The sequence below is a fragment of the Phyllobates terribilis genome, unplaced genomic scaffold, assembly GCF_046119375.1.
Source record: "Phyllobates terribilis strain yellow unplaced genomic scaffold, ASM4611937v1 Scaffold_5__5_contigs__length_657084704, whole genome shotgun sequence".
NCBI classification, from domain to species: Eukaryota; Metazoa; Chordata; class Amphibia; order Anura; family Dendrobatidae; genus Phyllobates; species Phyllobates terribilis.
The window spans coordinates 517759220-517780211 of record NW_027362765.1 but is presented as its reverse complement, the minus strand read 5'-3'; the positions used below and the strand labels follow the sequence as shown (position 1 = coordinate 517780211).

General features: G+C 41.6%; 1 protein-coding gene across 5 annotated transcripts in view; it reads right to left on the bottom strand.

The window, feature by feature from the left end:
* The window catches only part of MARCHF8 (membrane associated ring-CH-type finger 8), a 236779-nt gene that overhangs the window by 53853 nt on the left and 161934 nt on the right, over positions 1–20992 (bottom strand). For 4 of the 5 annotated variants that reach the window (XM_073685690.1, XM_073685692.1, XM_073685694.1 and 1 more), the window contains one exon: positions 1262–1312. In XM_073685690.1, coding sequence (XP_073541791.1) covers positions 1262–1312 — 51 coding nt within the window. Of the gene's footprint in view, positions 1–1261; positions 1313–3930; positions 3964–20992 lie in introns of those variants that run through there. The other variant, XM_073685693.1, reaches the window with a different exon arrangement.

Sequence of the window (20992 nt, the reverse complement as noted above, 5' to 3'; positions counted from 1 at the left end):
TTATCTGAAGCACGTAGCAGACTACCATTGGTCTGACCACCCTGAGCCGCGGGACCGGGCCGCCACTACTACCCCCATCGTTCCCCTATCGCCCGGATCCGCGTGCCCCACGGCCCAGGGGGCGAGTCACATACATAAATAGTTTGTTGGATGAAATTCTTCTGACAGACTTTCGAGTCGTTAGAAGATGACCAATAGTTTATATCAATTGTTTGAGTTCAATAAAACCAAAATTTATAATCCTGCAATTTTCACACTGGCCCCTAAGGCTTTTTTTTTGACTCGTACTTCCTGTGCTAGTTTTTCTTTCAGGAAGAGTTTTCAGCAGGCTTCTCATTAGCAAAACCAGGATTAAAATAACAGGTAACACATCTGTACGGAGCTGAGAACACAGCATCCACAAATCACAATAGGTAATTTCATTGCTTCCCCTCCCATCACAATGACCTTGGTACCTGAACGTTATTTGCTTCAATACAAAAGATATAGAGTCTAAATCTGTTCATTGCTGCTAATATACATGTGCATTTACTGAAACAGGAAGTTAAAGTCTAAAACAACCCCAGTGGCCAGTATGAAAATTGCAAGATTTCTAATTATTAATAAACATTGTGATATGGAGAAAAAATGTTACCACAAATATTTAAAAAATATATATATTTAGCACAAAACCGTGACTTAAACAATATGTATGTCTTTAGTAATTTACTCTTGAATGTAAGTTTGTCCCATTTTAAGTCACATTTCCTCACTTAGCAAGTTTCCTGTATAATACCCCCTCCTTGCCCTTAAAGAGGCTGTCCATTACTTTAGTACTGATGACCTATCCCAGGATAGGTCATCAATGTCTGATCAGTTGGGGTCCAACACCCGGCACCCCCGTCTATCAGCTGTTATCGGTGTCGACAGCAGCTGCCGGTCGGAAGTACTCTCTTGCGGAGCTGGCAGCCTTCTGACAGTGGCCGGGGCTTGGTACTACATATCCGCCTCCTATTCAAATCAATAGGAAGCGGATGTGCAGTACACTGCGGCAGTCACTACCAGAATACGGCCAGTTGCGCAAGAGAGTACTTCCGGCCGGCGGCCAACAACGACACCGATAACAGCTGATCGGCGGGGGTGCCGGGTGTTGGACCTCTACCGATCAGTCACTGAGATTTTCTAGAACTTCAGTCATTGATTTTCTATACATAATGAGATAGTGACACCATTGTAATACTCACATAAACGAATACATTAATGGAGAAAATAGTATTGTTACCTTGGAAATGTTACTGGATCGGCTGACTGATCGCCCCAGAGTCTTTTCATTCTGAAACACAACATAAATAAAAAGACATGAGATGTGCTATAAGAGAATGCCCATGATAGAGAGAACAGGCAACAATGTCCATCAGTCAGTATAGATGAATACTGATTACTGTGAGTATTGGACACCAAGACACAACAATGTCAATCTTATAATGAGATTTCCTGATAAAAAAAAGTGAAAGAAAACACCACTATAGTGCACATAAACAAATTTCTTCCCCTAATCAAACATTTGCCAGTTAGCAGCGTAGGAAATAGAATGGGACTACACACAAGGTTTGTTTGTAGTCTGTAGCCATGGAGACACAAATAGTCCTCCCATACATAGTATGGGTGGAGCTGGCCTTGGCGACCCCTCACTTGTCAAATTCATGATGTTCCTTACGCCACAAAATCTTACTCCAGTCACGCCAGTTCAAACCTTGCCTGATTCATTAAGAAGGGTGCGCCTCTTAATTAATCAGGTGCCTTTCACTTCACCCTGCCCCCTCATCTAGTCCAGCCTGACAAAAAGACACATTGCATCTGGGCCTCTAGCAAAAAAAATTCCAATTTCACAATTTATGTGAAATAACTACAACCTTTTAAGCCAGCTTTCTGACTTTATGGGTATGCGCACACGATCCGGACAGGCAGCTCTTTGGACGCAGACTACTTTATGCTGCGTCCAAAGCGCTACGTTATACTGAACGCAGGTGAACACATGCGGATTAACCGCATTCAATACATTGTACTCTAACAATTTCTCTTGTGGAGACCAGCCACTCGACAAGAGAAATTGACATGCTGCGATCTGGAAAGATGCACCATATGTCAGTGTCTGCGGGTGATCCACAGGTGCAGATGCCCGCATAGTGGATATGGGATTCCTACAAATCCCATCCGTTATGCTGTAACATCTGGACACTGTGGGTTTTACCCTGCATAAGCACGCAGCGTCAAACCCGCAGCGGCTCCGGATCGTGTGCACATACCGTAAGGCTGTGTGCCCACGATGAGTTTTTGGTGTGTATTTTTGCCGCATCAAAAACGCAGCGTCTTACAGTTCCAGCAAAGTGGATGGGATTCATAGAGATCTCATGCCCACTGTGCTTCTTTAATCAGGGCAAACTGACCTGCGGTGCGAGTTTCAAGTTAACATGTCAATTCCTGTTGCAGTTACACTGAGTTTTAGCTGCAGATTTTCCCTATAGGCCACAGTCCCACTCTGTGTTCGGTCAGTATTTTTTCTCAGGAGTGGGAGCCAAAACCAGGAGTGGGTGATAAATGCAGAATTGGTGACTTGTTTCTATTATACCTTTTCTCTGATTGTTCCTCACGTGGTTTTGGCTCCCACTCCTGAGAAAAAATACTGACCGAATACTGACAGTGGGGCCGTGGACATTGACTTGCATTAGATCTAACAATCTGCAGGTAAAAAATGCACATGTGTTTTTAGTGCGTTTCCATGCATGTAATCTGCACATGACTATCAAAGTTTTGTCAAAGTCAAATACCAGGAAGTGTCAAAAACAAACTTTGCGTAAAACATGATACACCAAAACGAGACAAAAAACGCAGCGTCAAAAAAGTGATAGGAACACATGTAGAAAAACGCACTCAAAAACGCATGTAATCTAATTTACATAATAGAAGCAGAAATTCTGCAACATCAAAAACTCAACAAAAGCTCATCTTGGGAATGTAACCTTATACTGTTATAGGAGGTTACAAGCTCTTTTTTTATGGAATCCTATTTTTAGGATGATAAAATTCTGTATCCAGATACTGAAGAATCTGTGAATCGTGAAGTAACTCATTCATATTTTTATTTTAACATCAATGTGAATAATCCCCTAGAGCAGAGGATGTGCGACCGGTTAGCGGAGAACCACTCACCATACACTGAATGCACAGGCTTTTGAATTGATGCCAGTCACTGGAGGGATGCTATCCAGTTCGGTACTATACAGTTAGAGTGACCTTTTCAGCAAGTGTCCTTTATTGTCAAGAAACGTCTGGTATCCCAGCACTAAACATACCATCTCAGCAATTTTGATCCTTCAAGATGACATATTATATAATGTGCACTTACAAACTATTTTGGGCTTAAAGCTTGAAACTTGCTGCTTTTCCCATTCGTTTAATAGAAATGTCAGGCGAGAATGTCGCTGGATTTGCCTCTGCGGTCACTTAAACACGTGTGGCTTTTACAGCAGACGAGTGCATGACCTGTAACTGGGTATAGTTTGTCCTCGTTATAATTGAAGATTTCACTGTTCGCTGCTGCGCCTCTAAAATCTCACCTCTGCAACCTCTGATTTTTACCAAATCTCCAGTCATCACTTGGTAACTGAATGTCCCCATCTTTCAGCAGACTAACTTACCAAAGACCACACAGCTGTAATACAGAAATATCAGAAATAATATGAAATACTTTTTCACACTATTTATCAATTTTTTTTCTGGTTTGCAGCCATGAAAATATAATGATGCGTGGCAGAATATTGGCCACTGAAAGGCAGGAAAATAAGACGCATTACTAATGCAAAAAAAAAAGAAGAAGCTTGCCCCGGTCATATTTTGTGGAGAGCCGTTCTAAATAGAAGGAGTCGTACCATGATCATAACGATTACCTACCCACAGAAGTTGCTGCATTTTGGAGTCTCACTAATCGTGAACAGAGGTCTAGAGTCCACTGGAGGAAAGTAGCATCAGTCGAGCACTTGAGCTGTCACGCCATTCATTGTCTATGGAGCAAGCCGGAGACAGTTGAACACTTTACTTAGCTACTTCAGGGTCTATCGGTCACACTGTAGTCAATGAGAGAGCAGCAGAGCGCATGCTACACGGATTTTCCATTCAAATGGAGGACTTGGGACCCCAGAGATCCGCTACTCATCACCTAGTCACTCTAACTTTGGTGCAATCCCTTTACTGAAGTTTTGCTACTATTAAATGCTAAAGTTTTAATAAAGCAAGTGTCTCCTTGATTACAGACCACAAGCACAATCTACTGTGCGGTCTGAAAGCAATTAAAGGGAATCTGTCAGCAGGTTTTGCTACCTCATCTGAGAGCAGCTTGATATAAAGCAAAGAGAAGCTGAATCCAATGATCTATCACTTAGATTACTGGGTAAAGCCGTTCTCACACAATCAGAGCTTTTAGATTTAGCAATGAAGCAGAGCTGAGGAAGATAACTCCGCCCACACCAGGCTCTGTATATACATTGTCCATAGACAGTGAGGTGTCTATCACAGGAGGGGGCGTGTTGGACCAAGGCTCACCAGCTAGGCACAACAATGATAAGCCACATAAAACAATCATTACAAGCAAACAAAACCTTGGAGCTTGATAAGAAAGCCATTGCTGAATTCTGTGTTTTAACCCCTACATCAAGCTGTGTTCAGATTACACAGCAAAAACCTGATGACAGGTTCCCTTTAATTTGTCTGCTTGCTTTTTTTGCTAACCTACATACAGTAGAAGAGAGGGAAGGTGTAAGGGAGTATCTAAAGGGGTATTCTCAGATTGAAAAGTTATCCCCTATTCGTGTATACGTTCCCGATTGCTGGGACCCCACCGATCCAGAGGATTGAAGAGCCATGGGTGAATGGAGTGGTGGTCAATCGTGCACTCCCTCTCCAATCACTCTTGTGAGAGTGCTGAAGACCATCTGAGTGCAACACTCTGCAATCCCATTAGAGCGGCAATGTGGATTATCGACTATTCCACAGGGCTCCTTGGTTCTTGGAACAATGGGGGTCCCAGCAGTCAGACCCCCAGTGATGGGGAAGTTATCTCCTATTCTATGAACAGCAGATAACTTTTAAACATGAGAATACTCCTTTAACCACAGGATCCGACAACGTACTGGATTTGTGTGTAGTCTGTTACCAAAGGTACCAAAGGTTGTAAACACAAAATAGTAAAAGATTTTTAATTAAGACTGATGCTAAGGCATCTCTATTCCTTTTTATATCTTATGTGCACTGGAGCAATGTGGTGACACACATCACGCAGCAATTTATTTTTCCAATAACCACATCGAAAGACAAACTGTGAATCAGAATTTCAGTCTCCGTCACTCACACACATCCCTAACCCATTTGTTCTTCTTAAACAAAGCAACGATGGAACTTTAAACATTCAAGTGAGATCAAATACAGATGTTGAGTTATAGGCAATGCTTTGTTTCGGCAGCACATGCAATTAACCTCTGCTAAGAACATCATTTTAATTGCCAAAGGTTTACATTTTGAAACCGCTCTTGGGAATTTGCTGCTTCAAAAGCGCACCACGTGTTCCTCTAATTTCCATATGCAAAACCGCTCATTATTGTACACGCTGCAGATAAAATAACAATCTTAAAACAACAGGTAGTTGTATTTAATCATCATAGTGAGAAATATTATTTCCTATGCCAACTAATTAGGCTTGCTGGCAAAGAAACTGGGAAAAATATGCGTGTTGGGGCATGTAGAGCAAAAGAAAGGAAATAAAAATAAAAAAATTCCCCAAAATTATTATTTTTTGGGCTGTTTTTAAAAGACATTGCCACGCAAGGTGAGGGAAAGACTAAGTGCAACATGAAGGGAAGAGGGGAAGGAAACCAAAACACTAGGGAAAGGGGGAGTGGAGAGCCCTAGGCAGATCTGATATTACCCGGCCTACCCTACCGTTTCTATATAGGTTCCATACCTATCGCCGAGCAGGAACCTAAACACTGAATGTCCCTAGAGCTTGGCCCTAGATAGGGAGGGGACAGGGTGAGCACTAGTCAAGCGCCACTACAAACTAAAGACAACACGGTAGACAAACAAAGGGGATACACTTAGACACCAGAGAGATAATGCCAACTGTCCTCCAAGGGCACCAGAGAAAAAATTAGCCAACTGCTAGTGTTCCAAGCCAACACAGAGGTACATAAAACTATCAGCGGCGCGTCTCTGGAAAAACAGAGAGTTTTTAACTACCAAGCAAGGGTGTGTCAATTAGCAGCAGATGGTGGAGGCAGCGATGAGTCCTAAAGGACGAAGGATACAACAATACCAAAGAGATGAGAGGATCAAGAAGGCATCTGAAATGCCAAGCGCAGTGACCTTCTGCAGCTGGCTCCAAAGCGACTGTCTGTCACACCTGACACACCCATGACAGACAGAGGCAACAAGCCCACATGCAACTGGCCAGACAGTAATTCGATCAACTGCTTAACCTCTGCATCTGTAACATGAATATGATGTGGGTGAAAAGAAAGGCAATGACGTGGGGGCCAAAAGAAAAGCAATGCCATGGGCGCCATCATTCTGTCGAGATATAAAGGGTCCTTTCACTCTACTAACTGATGGTAGGGAGTGCATCTTAAGGATTTTGTCTAGTAGAGATGAAATACTAAAAACTAACATAACCAAACTTTCACGCCAAAAAAAGAAACCCCTGTGCCATGCAAAATGATGTATATAATAGAACAAAGGGGTCCTCTGACCATTTCCATTTATTAGACCACCACTGTGGTGGGATGATGCTTACTTGCATGTAAAGCTACATTTACCTCATAGTGACCACTTCTAGAGCCACTTCGATTAGAAAATTACCAATGGGCCTCTGGTTAAACAAAAAAAAAAAGTTGTCCTGATGACAGAAATCCATACTCTAAACCTTTTTTTTTTTTAAACTTTGTCCAACTTTTATTCTATGTTATTATGATATAAAGGTAAAAAAAATCTCATAATAAAAGCAAATATTTATTTCTCCTTCACATTTCATTTACACATTTTTTGAAAAAAAAGTCCTATAGAGGCCACATTCAGTATTCAATCAGTATTTCACATCAGTATTTATAAGCCAAAACCAGGAGTGGGTGAAAAATACAGAAGTGGTGACGTGTTTCTATTATACTTTTCCTCTGATTGTTCCACTCCTGATTTTGGCTTACAAATACGGAGATAAAAAACTGACCAAATACTGGACGGATGTGTACGGAAAGAGATGAAAATAGACAAAGCTATAAAACTTGAAAATTTCATCCAAGTATATGGAAAAGCAAAAATGTACTAAAATCACAAAGGTATGAAATAAGCTTCAGCCCGAGAGCGAAAAGGTTAATGGATACTGAATCGGTCGTTTATTTTTATCTTTTATCATGTCAGCCAGACCCTTTAAATGTGCTGATGAATGGCTTTATATAAACTGCTTTTGCTTGAGTAAGTAAAAAAAAAACATAATGACCTCAGAACTCTCCTTGGCTGACATTACACAATAACCAAGCAACTGAATTGAATTATGTTATTTAGCTGCATCGTAATAAGGAGACAGAACATTGCACAAATTATATTTGCATTTAATGGCTCTCCTGGATTAAATATCTGTCATTGCTCACGGTAGTACTAGGTGGCGCTGTTCGCCTAGTTTAGTAATCAAGTGTGAGTAAGCAAAAATTGTAGCATGAGTGCGCATAGATGGGTAAGCCAATTTTTGGGCTTTAACAGGGACCACAATGTATTTCCTTACAAAAAAGAAAAAAAAGTCCACTATATCTAAAGTAAAGGAGTCATCAACTATCTGCATGATGAGTAATAGCTTATAAATCACGCAGGGTCCAAATGCTGGGACGCCATCGATTGCCAGAAAGGGCCATTTTTATTCTCATTGGAGTGGCATCACACATGGTCGACCACCCTCCATGCGGTCTCTATGTGATAGCTGACCCATAGCTTTTTCAACAGCCCCAAAGAGAATACATGGAGCTCTGGTTGAGCATTCACATAGCTGATGAGGATAAAAGTGGCAGGTTCTGGAGATCAGTGGGGGTCTGACCAGTCCTGCAGCAGATGATAACTTCCTTCCTCCAGACAACCCTTTTAATCACACAGTTCACATAACTTCTTGGCAACATGTGACATACATTTAGGTCCAACATACACAGCCAATGGATTGAGAAGGCTTTATATACAGTGGGAGTCAACTGTGGTAGATCGGCAAGAGTCGTCTGCCACCGCCATAAAAGGAGGTAACACGATCATGGCAGATTAACCTTCTAAAACTCTATGACAGTCACTCTGATCTTGCCAAAAACCTTATAAAGCTGCGGTAAATAGCAACATCTGCAAACTATGGGGCCCGATTCAGCAAGCAGTTTTTGCCAGTTTTCTGGCACAAAACTACTTGAAATGTCCAAAAATTTGTGTGCATGGCATAGTGAGCAAAAAGATTGCGACTATGTGATTATTAGCGTTTTCACATCAGTCTCGAACAGCTCAAGCAACTTTTTATAAAGTGGGAGGAGCTCAGCTTTGAGGGGGCGTCGCTGTGTAGAACCAAGAAATTTATCATAATTAAAGGGAACCGGTCACTAGAAAAAAAACTATTAACCTGCATACATATGGAGTTAATCTGTAGGTTAATAGGGTCATTAACCTGCCCGGTGTCCGCACTTAGCCGAACACTGTGTGGAGAAAATTAACTTGACAGCGTTCCGGTTTCAGTCACCACTCTGAGAGGCTATAACTGTGCCTCTGGCCGTGACGGACACTGGCTCTGCATTGGAGCTGGCTGTCAGTCAGAGCCAGGGGCGCGATTACAGCTGCTGCTCTGTATTTTCAGAGCTTAAGCGCATTGCTTCCCTTGGCCAGCTCTTCACAGCGCCACACTAGGTAACGGACAGGTCTTTTTTTTTCGTATACATTATTATAATGCTTTACTTACTTTTTTCCCCACTGTATATAGCGCTATCATATTTTGCAGCGCTTTACATACATCATCATCGCTGTCCCCATTGAGGCTCACATTCTAAATTCCCTATCAGTATGTCTTTGGAGTGTGGGAGGAAACCAGAGAACCCGGAGGAAACCCAGGAAAATAGTGAAATGCCTTTCAATAACCTCTAGCAGCGCTGTGAAAAGCCGGCCAAGGGCAATGTTGGACTAACCTAGTCTCCAGCTATGATGCCAGGCCGAATCTTTTAAGTATAATTTCACTGAAACTCCAGAGTGCTTCAAAGAAAATATATCTGGCTGTAATCATGCAGCCAGGCCTGGATTCATGGTGCCCGCGATTTGTGCAGCATGAATCAGTGACAGCTTCCCTTTAATTCAATGCATCAAATGGAACGTTTCTGCAGCCAGTAGATTAATTTCAGAGGCATGTGACAGTAGGAGAAATTTCTGCAGTATAGGAACACACAAATAAATATTTGGTCATTGCTAGGGTAACTGGAGATGTGTCTAATATGCTTAGTTTAGAGGATTTTTTTTAGATGTGTAGTTAAAAAAAAGAAAAATCTTGAGCTGGGAGGAATAATCTACAACCCCTGGCAAAAATTATGGAATCACCGGGCTCGGAGGATGTTCATTCAGTTGTTTAATGTTGTTGAAAAAAAGCAGATCACAGACATGGCACAAAACTAAAAGTCATTTCAAATGGCAACTTTAGGGCTTTAAGAAACACTAAAAGAAATCAAGATAAAAAATGTGGCACTCAGTAAGGGTAATTTTTTTCAGACCATGCAGTGGGAAAAAATTATGGAATCACTCAATTCTGAGGAAAAAATTATGGAATCACCCTGTAAATCTAAATTTCCAAAACTAACATCTGCATCAAATTAGATCTGCTCGTTAGTCTGCATCTAAAAAGGAGTGATCACACCTTAGAGAGCTGTTGCACCAAGTGGACTGACATGAATCATGGCCCCAACACGAGAGATGTCAATTGAAACAAAGGAGAGGATTATCAAACTCTTAAAAGAAGGTAAATAATCACGCAATATTGCAAAAGATGTTGGCTATTCCCAGTCATCTGTGTCTAAAATCTGGACCAAATACAAACAACATGGGAAGGTTGTTAAAGGCAAACATACTGGTAGACCAAGGAAGACATCAAAGCGTCAAGACCGGAAACTTAAAGCAATATGTCTCCAAAACAGGAAATGCACAACAAAACAAATGAGGAACGAATGGGAGGAAACTGGAGTCAATGTCTGTAACCGAACTGTAAGAAACAGCCTAAAGGAAATGGGATTTACATACAGAAAAGCTAAACATAAGCCATCATTAACGCCTAAACAGAAAAAAACGAGGTTACAATGGGCTAAGGAAAAGCAATCGAGGACTGTGGATGACTGGATGAAAGTCATATTCAGTGATGAATCGCGAATCTGCATTGGGCAAGGTGATGATGCTGGAACTTTTGTTTGGTGCCGTTCCAATGAGATTTATAAAGATGACTGCATGAAGAGAACATGAAAATTTCCACAGTCATTGATGATATGTGGCTGCATGTCAGGTAAAATGTCAGGTAAAGGCACTGGGGAGATGGCTGTCATTGCATCTTCAATAAATGCCCAAGTTTACATTGATATTTTGGACAGTTTTCTTATCCCATCAATTGAAAGGATGTTTGGGGATGATGACATCATTTTTCACAATGATAATGCATCCTGCCATAGAGCAAAAACTGTCAAAACATTCCTTGAAAGAAGACACATAAGGTCAATGTCATGGCCTGCAAATAGTCCGGATCTCAATCCAATTGAAAATCTTTGGTGGAAGTTGATGAAAATGGTCCATGACAAGGCTCCAACCTGCAAAGCTGATCTGGCAACAGCAATCGGAGAAAGTTGGAGCCAGATTGATGAAGAGTACTGTTTGTCACTCATTAAGTCCATGCCTCAGAGACTGCAAGCTGTTATTAAAGCCAGAGGTGGTACAACAAAATACTAGTGATGTATTGGAGTGTTCTTTTGTGTGTTTGTTTTTCATGATTCCATAATTTTTTCCTCAGAATTGAGTGATTCCATAATTTTTTCCCTCTGCTTGGTCTGAAAAAAATTACCCTTACTGAGTACCACATTTTTTATCTTGATTTCTTTTAGTGTTTTTTAAAGCCCTAAAGTTGCCATTTGATAGGACTTTAGTTTTGTGCCATGTCTGTGATCTGCTTTTTTTAAACAACATTAAACAACTGAATGAACATCCCCCGAGCCCGATGATTCCATAATGTTTGCCAGGGGTTGTAGTAGTGACAATCAGTATGGGTGAAAGTATTTACAATCCTGGAAAGTCTATTCCACTGTTCTGAAATACTCATTTTACTTCAGTGATACAGCTCTTTTATCTGTTGTATTGAACAAATATGAATGATTATTTCGAAGATTCGCTCTTCATAAAGTTAAGGAAAGAAATATATAGTATGTATCCTTGAATTGTCCTCTATGGGTAAGTTGATTAATACTTGACAGATTCTCCCACAAATCACAGTCTAAATGTGAATATCAAAATATAGCAGCTATAAATCAAAAATAATAATAAAGGACTACCATATAAAAACAATATATCAAGAATATAGAAACAAATATATAACATAAATGTAAAGTTAAGCTCATTATAGCCAAGAGATCATCATAGACCCAAATTCACAGACCTAGCACCAACCAAAATAGGAGATCAAAGTGCCCACCCCACCTGATACGTTACGCACAATGTGCTTCATCAGTGAAAATAATCCAAGTGTAATCAGTGTCCACCCTCCCAGCCTGACTAACAGCTGCAACTTGTACTGGCAGTGCAAGATTTAAGCAGGGAGGAAGAACTTTCATAAAGGATTATAGCCATTTTGACATGGATTTACTAAGTAAGTACACCAGCCTTATAAGGTTTAAATGATCTTTGTAACAATGTATATTGCGTGATAATAGATCTCCCCCATACATATTTGATTAACATCAATCAAGACCATTTCATTGGCACTAGCTCACCACTTAATGTGTATGGCGGGGCGGGGGGGTGTTCCTGACACCAGAGAAGAGTGAATGTCACACGCACGCCACCTAAGTTCAGATAGAGGTAAGACCGGCTACATGAATTTGTTGGAATCCTGGGGGAACCGTCACTCAGGGCGACCATAGGCTGCAGCTTCTCTCAGGCACAGGATAGATTCAATTGCTGACCAGACACATCTGACAAGAGAGTCTTCATAAACGGTAGAACAGTAACATTTAATGAGGTACGGCCAGTGCGATGCAAATGTCTCTTTGAGCAACAGGCTCTAGCAATAACAGTACAGTCTTTGCAGCACAGCAGTACACAGTCTATTATCCGGTAGCACAGTACAGCACAGTTTTAATGCATACACAACCACAGGCTTTTCCTTCACAAGGACTCAGTAGTACACAGCATTCTTTATCCTGCATGGAGATGGAGGGGGGAAGGGTGTGATAAGGGAGATGATCTCTATGACAGGCTTCCTTCCAGTCCTTATCTTCCTGGCCGATAATACTCCACACTGTTAGCTCAGGGAGTCTAACTGACCTTTGTTAAGCTTCCCTCCTGACCTGAATTCTGTTCCCTTGCCTTCTGTGAGATACAGATCATAAACCACCTTTCTCTTGGGCTCTGGCCAGACAGTAAATAACTTCCCCACAATCCCCCTGGGGCTCTGCTAACACTCCCCTTCTCCTGTGACTGTGTTAACCCCTCTAGTTGCTGGATTCTTCTGGAGCACAACACTTCCTGTGCTTGTGTTACTTCTAATAGTTGCTGAACACTTAAAGCAACAGCACTACTTCTGCATGTCACACTCTGCAACAGCACTACTTCTGCATGTCACATGAGGTATACAGTGTGAGTATTTCAAGTGTTTATGACGCGCCCCCTGGGCCTGTGTGTGCGGGGAATACCCGGAGCCGGATCGCTGGGGGTTGTAGTCTCCGTGGCGTGGACCCGGTCCGTGCCCAGGGTGGTCAATTCAGTGGCAGTCTTATTAGTGAGATAATAGTCCGACTACGCCACCCGTGGATTGCGGTCAGTGGGGGCCGCCGCTGCAAGGCAGACCGCTGAGGCCGGTGTTTTGTGTGCAGCTAAGAATGGGATGACTCCCCACGGGAGAAGTATAGCCTCAGGGCAGTTAGTGTGGATGATGGGAGTGATGGTGCACGAGCGTCCCAGTACTGGTAGTGCTGGTGCGGCGAAGAAGCACAGAGACGTGTGGTTGCAGTTTCCAATGCTTTACTCACAGTTCTTTACTGGTCCTAGTCGCCTCGGTACCGGCGGTGACTGCCCAAGCCGTACTGCGTCCACCAGGCAAGGGGCTCGACCAACTCCCAGGCAATTCCAGAGCGTGGCACAGGGCTCCCTTCTCTTCCCTTCTCTGGCCGTGCCCCACCAGTGACTCTACGTTTGTCCGGCTGCCTCGGGCCTTCTCTTGGTACACTGATCTCTGCGTCCCTGACCCTATGTGGTGTGCCTTCCTGGTAGGTGTAGTGAGCGGTCGCACCGAGATATAGTCACGACCGCCGGTCTTTGGCTGAGGATTAGTCGCCTCCACCAATTTGGGATCCGGTACCCTGTTCTGCCAACCCGTCACCTGCAATCTCCTGGGCCTCTGGGGTTCCTTCTCTCGTGTCTCTGGGCCTCTCTTAATGTGCTATTCCTTGTTTCCTTTCTCTTCTGTTCCTGTTCTCTCTGCTGTTTCTGGCCTTCACTCTAGGCCTGCCTCGTGGAGCTGGGCCCAGACTGAGCCACAGCTCCCTGTCAGCCCTCTCTGGCTGAACTCCTCTCTGAACAGACTCCCCGGACTGATCACTGTTCTAAGATGGTGCCCACCTTATATACCTCCCTCTATGTGTGAGCCCAGGTGACTAGCAACCAATGGGCTCCTACCTTTGCCCAGAGACCCAACCCCTATCTGCTCCTACATCACTGGGTTTTCCTCCCCCTCCCCACTCCAGCCAGGGACAGATGCTGTCGTGCCTGCACTTCTGTCTAGTGGGAGCACCGTTGAGCTGTCCCTCGGAAATGGGGTGAGTGTGTGCATGCAGCTTACCGAGACCTGGTCCACACTCCATCCTTACCCGGGAGTGGAATATCACACCTCTGGTTTGAGGTGCAATACCCCTGTAGCAGCCGAGCCCTCGGGGTGCTACATTTACATATTTTCTCTGCCTCATCTCGGTTATATTAATAATTCAACATTTAATAGTTATCCAAATTAACACTTTTTTTGGTGGAGGAGAGAGAGTTTTAAGAAGCGATTGCCTTGGGTGTCAGAGAAACTAGTTTTCTTCTCCAGGATCTAGCCTTTTTACAGAGCAAGTTCCTAAATCCTAAGTCCTACACTGTTCTCAAAAATACATCTTTTTGTTAGATCAGGATTTTGGCTTTTAATAAAGTGGAACAAGAATTAAATGAGAGTCTGCCAAACTCGGAAACTGACAACTTAGTTAAACAAGCCTTAAACAATTTAAATTTTTAACACTGGAATTGTTCCAAAGTGATTTCCAGATAAGAATGTAGAAACAAAAATCAACAACGCCTCAAATACAGACGTACTAATGGTATTATTATAAAGGGGTTGTCTTATGAAGACAAATCCTGTACATAAGCACTATTACGTTATATGCACATCATATGGGATAGACCCTAACTCAGGATGTTCCACCATGTGTCAGAATGCATGATCACTCTGTGGGGGCTCCTGTTCTGGTGGACTTGAAACAACATAATCTAATTATCTGAATAGCAGCCTTGTGATACATTTCTGGCTGCAGATTTCTAAGGCAAAATCAGTTGTTTGTCAGGCATGTAAGAAGCATATTCTTAAAGAGAATGTCATCAGGAAATTACCTATATCTTTGATCTATTGATTAGGAACAGTGGGAGTCAATCCTTTCTTCTGATTGGCAAATATCCACTAGACCTTCACAAAGTTTTTTGCTACACAGAGTATATAGGACTCCTCAATTTCTGCACAGAATTGGGTTTAAGGAGGATGCTGGTTGTCCTAGATGTGGAATGGCACCAGCGGATAATATGCATATGTTTTGGAATTGTGTCCTGTTGGTTGCACTTCTGCAATAACCTATTACACTATTTACAAGAAGTCTTTGCATTGCATGTTACACCAGAACCTTTCGTGTGCGTTTTGGGCCACATAAACGAGAAAACACAGGATGAAAATGAGAGAATTTCCCTGAAACGTATACTCCATCGGTCCAGAAGGCTTTTTGCTTACAGGTGGATTGATCCAACTGTTCTGGGACTGAAAAAAATGGCAGGTAAAATAATCTATTATCTTATCTATTAGATTGGAAGGAGGGGTGTATAGAAAAATGCAAAACTTTGAAGAAATGAGAGACGATATGGGGGGGCATATCATGAACATGTGGGGTTCCATTTTCTCCTATTACCCCTAGTGGAAATGAAAAATTTAAGATAAAGCAAAGTAATTTTTCATTTTCACAACCAAACAAAATTCTGTAATGCAGCTGTATGTTTAAAATGCTCATTATGATCCTACAAGAATTCATTGAGGGATGCAGTATGCAAAATGGTGTCATTTGTATGGAGTCTCTGCTGTTTCGGTACTTCAGGGGCTTTGCTAATGCAACAAGGAATCCACATTTACTCACCAAGACAAAATTAGTGTTCATTCTCTTCCAAGCCCTGCTGCATGACCAAACAGTTTCTGACTACATACAAGGGTACTGCCGCATTTGGAAAAAAATGGCTAACAAATTTTGGGTCCATTTTATCCTATAACCCCTTGTGAAAATGAAATAAATTGAGGGAAAAATAACATTTATTGGAAAAAATATAAATTGCAATTTTTTTTAATTCCACTTTGTTATTTCTTGTATATTATTTGAAAGGTTGAACAAATTTCCTCAATGCGTTTTTTTTATAGTTTGAGGAGTACAGTTTTAAAACTGAATCTTTTCTGGGAGTATTAAAATGAAGTGGTCCTTAAAAAACAAGGTTTGAAAATTGTACTGAACAAAATGAAAAATTATAGATGTTCACTACTTTATCACTGATTACCTATGCTTAGGATAGGTCATCAATATCTGACCGGCCGGGGTCTGACACCCGGCACCCCCGCCGATCAGCTGTTCTCGGTGTTGGCCGTCGTCCTGATATCATAAAAGTAGGTCAACAATGATACAGAGGTGGACAACCTCTTTAATGCTAAACTATATGAAATCCGTTTGTTTACAGCAGCTATTAATAATTTAGTTTCCTATGTTACAGAATTGCAATGTATTCATAAAAAAACTGCTATACTGTGACTCCATATGGTATCCAACGTTTTTGCACACCCATAGACTTGAATGGACGAGTCTCATCTGATTTACGGAAGGAGTTCGTGCATACTGCCAGTTTTTCCCACGCAGATTCAGTGCAGTGAACAAAAAATGCTCCCCTGCGCTACCCCACTGATTAACATTGGTCTGAGTGCGGTCCGTTTTTTTCACAGACAGCATTTGTCCTGAAAATACGGTTATGTGAACGAGGTCTAAAGGACATACTTTTTTTTTTTTTAAATTGCTACATTTTCGGTAAATAAAAAATCTGATATTTTCATGAATAAACCAATCATATTGACCTAAATTTACCACTAACACAAAGTACAATGTTTCACAGAAAAAAAAACCTCAATTGCTGGGATATGCAGAAGCATTAAAAAGTTATTACCAAATAAAGTGATATGTTTGATTTGAAAACTCTGGGCTGGTCAGGAAGGCAAAATCTGACAAAAGCTGAAGGGGGTGAATAAAGGGTAATGGAGGAAGGACAGGCAGGAGGCAGCTTTGCCTCTGGCTGCAAAACAGGTTGTAGGCTATGGTAAAATGCAATGCAATGCAAAACAAATAAGACCACAACACACTACATGCAAATCAAGTATAATGCATATAAAAGAAAAAGTAATCATCAGCAAATACAGTCATTGTAAAGAAAGTCCCCATAACAATGCTGCAAGTCTTCTTTTTGGAAGACCCACAATAATGTTAACATATCTTATCTGTAAGAGTAACAGCAGGTAGATCCTGAAAATCCAGATTGACTAGAGGTACGTTTACACCACATCTGTGCCCCCAGTTTCCATCTGAATCCTCAAAAATCAAAACTCAAACATGCCCTTAAAGGGAACCTATCACATCCAGAAATGCTCTTTACCTGCACATATAGTGGTAATGGGCAGGTAAATCGTGTTTAAAGCCGGCTTACTCGAGCAGCGACTACTGGGAGAAAATTAACTTGTATCCTCCCTGTAGCCGCTTGCTTACAGTCTTCGAGGCAATGAAGGGAGAGGGTACAGTCACTACTTACAACACAGCGAGAGCACTGTAATAACTCCCCGGCACTTTGATTGACAGCCAGCTCTGCAGTGCGCGCGTGTGTGTGTGTGTGTGTGTGTGTGTGTGTGTGTGTGTGTGTGTGTGTGTGTGTGTGTGTGTGTGTGTATAGAATAGGCCATCACTCAGGGGAGTGATTAGCGTGTGCTCACTGTATACTGAGCAGTGACTGTAATTGCTGCCTGCACCACCCCTATAAGTGGAAGCAGGCAGCTACTGGGAGAATAAAACTTAATTTTCTCCCTGTAACCGCTCCTTCAGTAAGTCTGCTCTATAGGATTATTCTTTAGCTGCTTATTACTCGTATATCTGCAGGTAAATAGAGTTTCTGGATGTGACCGATTCTCTTTAAATTCAATATGGCAAACTAAGACTAAAACACAAAACTCTGAACTATATTTGACTATTTCCTGAGGTGTACATCTTTTTATCCAGACACAATAGAGTGGTCTATTACTTCAAAAGTTGTGTAAACTTATTGATGAATTTGTATTTCTCTTTCTCAGTAATTTTTTTTCTTGCCGCGGTTTAAAATGGCATAAAGTATCAACTGGTCAAAACATAATATTCTTCATTTGTGCCAAGCCTTTTTCTCGGCTGGAGCAGGCAGTGGTGAATATATTGCTATTCTCCATTATTGCAACCAAAGTCCATTCCGCTGCACTTAAGCCCAGTAAGGATGATAGCCCATTATTGATCCTCCCATTTACACAGTCCCTTGGAAATATCGAAGCACCCTCTTATGGTTTGGTCAGGAGGGTACAGCTTTCAGAGCAGCTTGTACTGATGAAATTATTTACTGCGGGATCTCATCTATTGACACACTAAATAGGAAATTAGACCCGTCCCAGGTGAACGCTCCACAATTCGGGATGTTCTTCTATTTCACATGACATTTCTATTGAATATTACTCTTATTTTAAACAGTGACAGAGAGTGTATGAGATTAGAAAAATCCTCCCCCCCCCCTTGAAACAGTGCCACCTCTGTCAGTGGACTTTGTCTGGTATTGCAGCTCACTTCAATTCAAGTGAATGGAACAGAGCGGCAATACTACACAGTCCATAGACAAAAGTGACACTATTTCTGAAAAAAAAAATGGTAATCTTGTGCAAGCCTGCGCCTGTCCCCAATAAATGTCTGCAGAAAGAAGAACAGCATTAAGTTACACAAAGATACAACAATACATCTCATGTCAAAGGTGTATTCAAGTCTTAGCACCAAAACTGCAAGAAAAATCCTGAACAAAATGCCCTTGAAGAACAGGTTTTGCTGCAGAAAATTGAAGTAAAAAAAAACATGATGTGTGAACATAGCCTTATAATATAGTGGTGGCGTCCAACCTCTGCAACCCGTTGTAATCTCTTCTTAGTATAGAATCATAGAATCATAGAATCATAGAATGGTAGAGTTGGAAGGGACCTCCTGGGTCATCTGGTCCAACCCCCTGCTCAAAGCAGGATTCACTAGATCATCTCAGACAGATGTCTGTCCAGCCTCTGTTTGAAGACGTCCATTGAAGGGGAACTCACCACCTCTCGTGGCATCCTGTTCCACTCATTAATCACCCTAACTGTCAAAAAGTTTTTTCTAATATCTAATCTGTGTCTCCTCCCATTTAGTTTCATCCCATTGCTTCTAGTCTTTCCTTGTGCAAATGAGAATAAAGATGATCCTTCTACAATGTGACAGCCCTTGACATATTTGTAGACAGCTATTAAGTCTCCTCTCAGTCTTCTTTTTTGCAAGCTAAACATTCCCAAATCCTGCAACCGTTCCTCATAGGACATGGTTTGCAGACCAGTCACCATTCTGGTCGCTCTTCTCTGAACTTGCTCCAGTTTGTCTATGTCTTTTTTAAAATGTGGTGCCCAAAACTGTACACAGTATTCCAGATGAGGTCTGACCAAAGAGGAGTAAAGACCGATAACGACTTCACGTGATCTAGACTGTATGCTTCTGTTAATACATCCCAGAATTGTATTTGCCTTTTTTGCTGCTGCATCACACTGTTGACTCATGTTCAGTCTATGATCTATTAGTATACCTAAGTCTTTTTCACATGTACTGTTGCTTAGCTCTATTCCTCCCATTCTGTATATGCTTTTTTCATTTTTATTGCCCAGATGTAGTACTTTGCATTTTTCCCTGTTAAAAACCATTCTGTTGGTTGCTGCCCACTGCTCCAGTTTATTTAGGTCTTTTTGAATCCTCTCTCTCTCTTCTCTAGTATTAGCTATCCCTCCTAGCTTTGTGTCATCAGCAAATTTAATCAGTTTACCCTCAATTCCTTCATCTAAATCATTGATAAAGATGTTGAACAATACAGGTCCCAGGACGGAGCCCTGTGGTACCCCAGTTGAGACATTCATCCAGCTGGATGTGAAGCCATTTACAACCACCCTTTGAGTCCGATCACTAAGCCAGTTATGAATCCACCTAACAGTTGCCTGGTCCATTGCATACTTGGTCATTTTTTCAATAAGGATGATGTGAGATACTTTGTCAAATGCTTTGCTGAAGTCAAGATATACTATATCTACAGCATTTCCCTGATCCACCCAGTCAGTGATTCTGTCATAGAAGGAAATTAAGTTAGTCTGACATGACTTGTTAGTTACAAACCCATGCTGACTCTGGTTAATCACTTCATTCTTATCCATGTACTTACATACATGTTGTTTAATAATTTGTTCAAACCTTTCACATAAATGCAACTTTCAGGACCCTTTATTCTCAAGAATCAGGGGTGTTCCCATATGACCTGTTCACACTATTTATGGAGTTTGTCCAGGGATCCCATCTGAATCGCCCTAAAATGGGATCCAGACAAACGGCCGACAGGGTGATGGACTGCATCGACACGAGGAATTCAGATGAACCCCGTTTGTGTTTTTTCTGAACCGCGTTTGTTCACACAGGCATAGGAATGGAGCAGACTACGTTTCTGTCCCCTCCTGAACTAACAGATACATTTAGAGAAAAAAAATAAACACAAATGGAGTTGATCTGAACGCCTCATATGACTGATGTCTAGGGCCCTGTCACCGGTATGTCTGAATTCTGTTTTTAGGGGAGTTCAGATGGAACCCCCAGACGCACTGCAGTCACACAGTGTGAACGGGGTCTTACGTTTCGCCATTACATTATAACATAGGAATACCCCTTTAATATAAGAGTATTACTACATTTATCAACTGCTTACCCAAAGACAGGACTAGAACAATGAACCCAATATTTTTAGCACATAAAATGGATTTGGTATTTCTGCAGTGTATTGGTAACAACACAGCTGCAGTAAGTGCACTTTCCTAACAAATAGAAGTGGCTGTAAATTAGTATGCTGGTAGACCGTATTACATAAGAGAACACTTGCCCCAGCATGGCGCTATTGTACGAGTTAAATCAAGCTATGTGACAACTAAGCCATATTATTACTCAACTATTTGATATCTTCAATCTCCCACCTATTTTCCAATAATATACTCCCGGGCAGGACACAATAAATTATAACTAAGTCAGTACAAAAGATAAAAAGGAGACTGGAAGAAACACTAAAGAAGCCGGCTATTTTA